At 42.7% G+C, this 6,893-nt stretch overlaps 1 protein-coding gene across 1 annotated transcript in view; it reads left to right on the top strand.

Moving 5' to 3' along the window:
• Nucleotides 1-1,280: 1,280 nt before the first annotated feature.
• The window catches only part of LOC139761057 (uncharacterized), an 8,513-nt gene continuing 2,900 nt past the window's right edge, over nucleotides 1,281-6,893 (top strand). Inside the window, exons 1-2 of the mRNA XM_071684842.1 lie at nucleotides 1,281-1,437; nucleotides 5,186-5,297. Coding sequence (XP_071540943.1) covers nucleotides 1,306-1,437; nucleotides 5,186-5,297 — 244 coding nt within the window. The 5' untranslated portion in view covers nucleotides 1,281-1,305. The remainder of the gene's footprint in view (nucleotides 1,438-5,185; nucleotides 5,298-6,893) is intronic.

Raw genomic sequence — 6,893 nt, 5'->3', positions numbered from 1 at the left:
GTTGGATCATGCAGGGTTTTGAAAGAATATGTTACGAGTGATTCGATCATATTAAATAAAAAGTTAATATAGGTCAACTTATGAAAGGTCAGATTACGTTAGAAAAGACGAGGTTATGGAAGGTTAGATTACGTTAGGTTAAAGAATGTTAGATCACGTAAGGTTAGAGAGTGTTAGATAGAGTAAGGATTAACTTATCGAAGTTTATATTAGGTTAGGTTACGAAAATGCTGTATTAGGCTTCGATTTGTTTGTGAGCAACCTGATCACGTTACCCAGGAGCCAACAGTGTGACTTAGGAGAATGGGTTATCTTGGCATCCATGAGACGAAGCAGCTGTTATGGGCGAAGAGATAAGTGGGGGTTGGATGAATTACTGATTGTCAACTCGCAAGTTGACGCTAACGATGTAATTACTTCTTCAATAGGTGATTTTTCCCTCTTGCTGAATGGATGTTATTAGAACACGGCAAGTGGATAATTGTGGAGCAATAGGTAGGGACCCCTGGTATGTGGCACACTAGGCTATTACGGTGTGCTGTTGTGTACTAAGTCATTAAGGACGTGTTCCTGCCTTTGGATTCTTCGAGAGATAAGGGACTATCGATTAGATAGATAGCAAGGCAATTGAGCAATGTGATGACGAAGGTAATACAATGGGAAGATGTGTCCTTAAACATGTTTTAATCCATTTTACATTGTTCTTAAACATGTTTTATTCGACTATACGCGACTCCACGACACCTGTAGATTATGAAAAAATGACCAAACCTAAGAAGAATAGATAGATGAAGTCAATGGTAAGAATAGATAAGATGAGAAACACCATAGATAAGAGAGGAATGAATGGTTATATCTGTGTTGGAAGTACCTAGAGAGAATAAGCCGAGGTGGTATAGAAGGGGACAGACAATGAGAGACACGAGATGTGCCAGAAAGTATCTAAACTGGATTCCAGATGGGAAACATCTAGCGGGATGTCCTGGAATGTGGTCGATTGGAGGGGGATGGAGGGATGGATGGAGGGAGCGAGGGAGAGAGAAGGACACTGGAGGAAGATGTAGAGAGGAGCGAGGTTGGTGACAGGGACGAGTGGGTGGCTGGCGACTGACAGACCGTCATAAAGTCTACTTGGAGTGTGGCGGGAAAAGTTGATGGATAGGGGGAAGAGATAAGAGATAAAGTGGGAAAGAGATAGAGATAGAGTGGGAAAGAGACAGAGATAGAGTGGGAATTATGAAAACACTCCTCTCTCGGTTAGTTCTGAGTTTGTGGTGGGGCGGAGCCACTGCATATAAGATAAGAATGGAGCCAATGGCTCTTCCCACTGCAACTGGGATAAGAACTGGGGTTGAGGGCTCTTCCCACTGCATATATTCCCACACTAGCGACATGGCCACCACAGCGAAGTGTCTGCTGCTCCTGGTCGCTCTAGCGGTAAGTTCCTTCATCTCTAGAAAGATATTATACAGTGTCTAGATGAGCAAATATGTCCCCTTGACTCTAGAAACTAGAAAAAAGAATATCTGCATGAACACGCATATTATTATGAATCTAGAAGGCAGACAAACAGTGTGTAGGTGAGCAAGTATATCACCATGACTCTAGAAACTAGAAAGACGGTGTCCAGGAGACGAAATAGATCCCCAAAGAATTTAGGAAGTAGATTGACGATATCTAGGAAGAGAAATATACTTCTCCACAACTCAGACAAAACTCAGGAAGAGATGTATTTCTCTCTAGAATCTGAGTTGAAATAGAAAGATAAGTCCACATAGATGTATGTAGTGTACACACGTTGGCGAAATAGTAAACAAACAATAGTAAACAAAGAGTACTAGGATTTCAACATGTTAAAAAAACCATGACATTAACATGTTACAGGTAGTGAGGCACCAATTAGACACTGGTGAAGGTGTTTGTGTTAAACTGGCGGAATTTCAAACTACTGAGTGTACATAGTAAGAGTGGAGGTGATCTTAGAATAGACTTTAACTCCTGAAGAAGATGTTAAATAGATTCTCTTTTTTTGGTTGGTAGATGTATTGCTTGAAGTTGATAGCCTTAATGACCTTAGTAATTGAAGTTGGTAGCCTTAATGACCCTAGTGAGTGAAGTTAAAGGCCTTAATGACCCTAATGATTGAAGCTGAGAGCCTTAATGACCCTGGTAATTGAAGTTGATAGCCTTAATGATCCTGGCAATTGAAGTTGATGGCCTTAATGACCCTGGTAATTGAAACTGATAGCCTTAATGACCCTGGTAATTGAAGTGGATAGCCTTAATGACCCTGATAATTGAAGTTGATGGCCTTAATGAACCTGGCAATTGAAGTTGATGGCCGTAATGACCCTTGTAATTGAAGTTGATAGCCTTACTGACTCTGGTAATTGAAGTTGATAGCCTTAATGACCCTGATAATTGATAGTCTAAGGCCAACCCATCCAACCAACCAACCCGTCGTGTAGATACATCATAATCAAGGGTTGTTGGTGACCTTCATCTACAACCTTCACCACTAGTGAAGTTCTAACACGACCCAACAGCTCTTTCTCCTCTGAACAAAATCGTGTGTTGAATCTTGTGTGTAAAGTGTTCACGAGGGGAATCGAACCCCCCCCCAACCACCCATCTCCGGCATGCTTGTTCTCTGGGAGGCTGGACACGGAATGGAGAGAGAGAGAGAGAGAGAGAGAGAGAGAGAGAGAGAGAGAGAGAGAGAGAGAGAGAGAGAGAGAGAGAGAGAGAGAGAGAGAGAGAGAGAGAGAGAGAGAGAGAGAGAGAGAGAGAGAGAGAGAGTGTAAATCTCTACGTTAGTATTGAAAACCCCTCTACAAGAAGACTACATTGCATCAAATCCTTTTCACGTGTTCAGGTGTTCTTCATATAACATCACAAATAAAAATGTTATGATCACTATAACACATGTCTTTGGACCACAAACTTCACTCTCCTAACCCTATATTCAACTTAGAATCGAAGTTATAAATGAACAATCAGATCCCTTAATTTATAGCTTTTATATACGATTCGATGATCCATGCTTGGAGATATAGCTCCGAAACCACATGAAATATAGTTAAACGATCTATATTCTTGTATATTGTGGTTATAGACAACTTCTACAGTAGGAAGGTCAGTTGGTTAACCCTTGTGTAAGTCCTACAGTAGGAAGGTCAGTTGGTTAACCTTTGTGTAAGTCCTACAGTAGGAAGGTCAGTTGGTGAGGAAGGTCAGTTGGTGAACCCTTGTGTAAGTCCTACAGTAGGAAGGTCAGTAAGTCCTACAGGAGGAAGGTCAGTTGGTGAACCCTTGTGTAAGTCCTACAGTAGGAAGGTCAGTAAGTCCTACAGGAGGAAGGTCAGTTGGTGAACCCTTGTGTAAGTCCTACAGTAGGAAGGTCAGTAAGTCCTACAGGAGGAAGGTCAGTTGGTGAACCCTTGTGTAAGTCCTACAGTAGGAAGGTCAGTAAGTCCTACAGTAGGAAGGTCAGTTGGTGAACCCTTGTGTAAGTCCTACAGTAGGAAGGTCAGTAAGTCCTACAGGAGGAAGGTCAGTTGGTGAACCCTTGTATAAGTCCTACAGTAGGAAGGTCAGTTGGTGAACCCTTGTATAAGTCCTACAGTAGGAAGGTCAGTAAGTCCTACAGTAGGAAGGTCAGTTGGTGAACCCTTGTATAAGTCCTACAGTAGGAAGGTCAATAAGTCCTACAGTAGGAAGGTCAGTTGGTGAACCCTTGTGTAAGTCCTACAGTAGGAAGGTCAGTAAGTCCTACAGGAGGAAGGTCAGGTGGTGAACCCTTGTGTAAGTCCTACAGTAGGAAGGTCAGTAAGTCCTACAGGAGGAAGGTCAGTTGGTGAACCCTTGTGTAAGTCCTACAGTAGGAAGGTCAGTAAGTCCTACAGGAGGAAGGTCAGTTGGTGAACCCTTGTATAAGTCCTACAGTAGGAAGGTCAGTAAGTCCTACAGTAGGAAGGTCAGTTGGTGAACCCTTGTGTAAGTCCTACAGTAGGAAGGTCAGTAAGTCCTACAGTAGGAAGGTCAGTTGTGAACCCTTGTGTAAGTCCTCAGTAGGAAGGTCAGTAAGTCCTACAGGAGGAAGGTCAGTTTGGTGAACCCTTGTGTAAGTCCTACAGTAGAAGGTCAGTTGGTGAACCCTTGTGTAAGTCCTACAGTAGGAAGGTCAGTAAGTCCTACAGTAGGAAGGTCAGTTGCGTGAACCCTTGCGTAAGTCCTACAGTAGGAAGGTCAGTAAGTCCTACAGTAGGAAGGTCAGTTGGTGAACCCTTGCGAAGTCCTACAGCAGGAAGGTCAGTAAGTCCTACAGTAGGAATGTCAGTTGGTGAACCCTTGTGTAAGTCCTACAGTAGGAAGGTCAGTAAGTCCTACAGGAGGAAGGTCAGTTGGTGAACCCTTGTATAAGTCCTACAGTAGGAAGGTCAGTTGGTGAACCCTTGTGTAAGTCCTACAGTAGGAAGGTCAGTAAGTCCTACAGTAGGAAGGTCAGTTGGTGAACCCTTGTGTAAGTCCTACAGTAGGAAGGTCAATAAGTCCTACAGTAGGAAGGTCAGTTGGTGAACCCTTGTATAAGTCCTACAGTAGGAAGGTCAGTAAGTCCTACAGTAGGAAGGTCAGTTGGTGAACCCTTGTGTAAGTCCTACAGTAGGAAGGTCAGTAAGTCCTACAGGAGGAAGGTCAGTTGGTGAACCCTTGTATAAGTCCTACAGTAGGAAGGTCAGTTGGTGAACCCTTGTGTAAGTCCTACAGTAGGAAGGTCAGTAAGTCCTACAGTAGGAAGGTCAGTTGGTGAACCCTTGTGTAAGTCCTACAGTAGGAAGGTCAATAAGTCCTACAGTAGGAAGGTCAGTTGGTGAACCCTTGTATAAGTCCTACAGTAGGAAGGTCAGTAAGTCCTACAGTAGGAAGGTCAGTTGGTGAACCCTTGTGTAAGTCCTACAGTAGGAAGGTCAATAAGTCCTACAGTAGGAAGGTCAGTTGGTGAACCCTTGTATAAGTCCTACAGTAGGAAGGTCAGTAAGTCCTACAGTAGGAAGGTCAGTTGGGTAACCCTTGTGTTTGACGGAGGTGAGTGTAGGAGTGACAGAGTGTGAAGACCATATCTTGTGAAGACCATATCTTGTGAAGACCATATCTTGTGAAGACCATATCTTGTGATCCCTCACAGGTGAAGCCGAGCCAGGAGGTCTGCGCCCCAGACTGTACAGGAGTGGACCCAGGAACATCCATCAAGGACCCCACCGACTGCACCAGATACTACGTCTGTCTCAGTATTAATGGTACAACCAACCAGTCTGCCTCATTACCATAGCTTGAATAGTCTCATTCTTGTCTGCCTCATTACCATAGCTTGAATAGTCTCAGTCTTGTCTGCCTCATTACCATAGCTTGAATAGTCTCAGTCTTGTCTGCCTCATTACCATAGCTTGAATAGTCTCATTCTTGTCTGCCTCATTACCATAGCTTGAATAGTCTCATTCTTGTCTGCCTCATTACCATAGCTTGAATAGTCTCATTCTTGTCTGCCTCATTACCATAGCTTGAATAGTCTCATTCTTGTCTGCCTCATTACCATAGCTTGAATAGTCTCATTCTTGTCTGCCTCATTACCATAGCTTGAATAGTCTCATTCTTGTCTGCCTCATTACCATAGCTTGAATAGTCTCATTCTTGTCTGCCTCATTACCATAGCTTGAATAGTCTCATTCTTGTCTGCCTCATTACCATAGCTTGAATAGTCTCATTCTTGTCTGCCTCATTACCATAGCTTGAATAGTCTCATTCTTGTCTGCCTCATTACCATAGCTTGAATAGTCTCATTCTTGTCTGCCTCATTACCATAGCTTGAATAGTCTCAGTCTTGTCTGCCTCATTACCATAGCTTGAATAGTCTCATTCTTGTCTGCCTCATTACCATAGCTTGAATAGTCTCATTCTTGTCTGCCTCATTACCATAGCTTGAATAGTCTCATTCTTGTCTGCCTCATTACCATAGCTTGAATAGTCTCATTCTTGTCTGCCTCATTACCATAGCTTGAATAGTCTCATTCTTGTCTGCCTCATTACCATAGCTTGAATAGTCTCATTCTTGTCTGCCTCATTACCATAGCTTGAATAGTCTCATTCTTGTCTGCCTCATTACCATAGCTTGAATAGTCTCATTCTTGTCTGCCTCATTACCATAGCTTGAATAGTCTCATTCTTGTCTGCCTCATTACCATAGCTTGAATAGTCTCATTCTTGTCTGCCTCATTACCATAGCTTGAATAGTCTCATTCTTGTCTGCCTCATTACCATAGCTTGAATAGTCTCATTCTTGTCTGCCTCATTACCATAGCTTGAATAGTCTCATTCTTGTCTGCCTCATTACCATAGCTTGAATAGTCTCATTCTTGTCTGCCTCATTACCATAGCTTGAATAGTCTCAGTCTTGTCTGCCTCATTACCATAGCTTGAATAGTCTCATTCTTGTCTGCCTCATTACCATAGCTTGAATAGTCTCATTCTTGTCTGCCTCATTACCATAGCTTGAATAGTCTCATTCTTGTCTGCCTCATTACCATAGCTTGAATAGTCTCATTCTTGTCTGCCTCATTACCATAGCTTGAATAGTCTCATTCTTGTCTGCCTCATTACCATAGCTTGAATAGTCTCAGTCTTGTCTGCCTCATTACCATAGCTTGAATAGTCTCATTCTTGTCTGCCTCATTACCATAGCTTGAATAGTCTCATTCTTGTCTGCCTCATTACCATAGCTTGAATAGTCTCAGTCTTGTCTGCCTCATTACCATAGCTTGAATAGTCTCATTCTTGTCTACCTCATTACCATAGCTTGAATAGTCTCATTCTTGTCTGCCTCATTACCATAGCTTGAA

The sequence above is a fragment of the Panulirus ornatus genome, chromosome 39, assembly GCF_036320965.1.
Source record: "Panulirus ornatus isolate Po-2019 chromosome 39, ASM3632096v1, whole genome shotgun sequence".
Taxonomy (NCBI): domain Eukaryota; kingdom Metazoa; phylum Arthropoda; class Malacostraca; order Decapoda; family Palinuridae; genus Panulirus; species Panulirus ornatus.
This window is presented reverse-complemented; position numbering and strand designations above follow the sequence as displayed.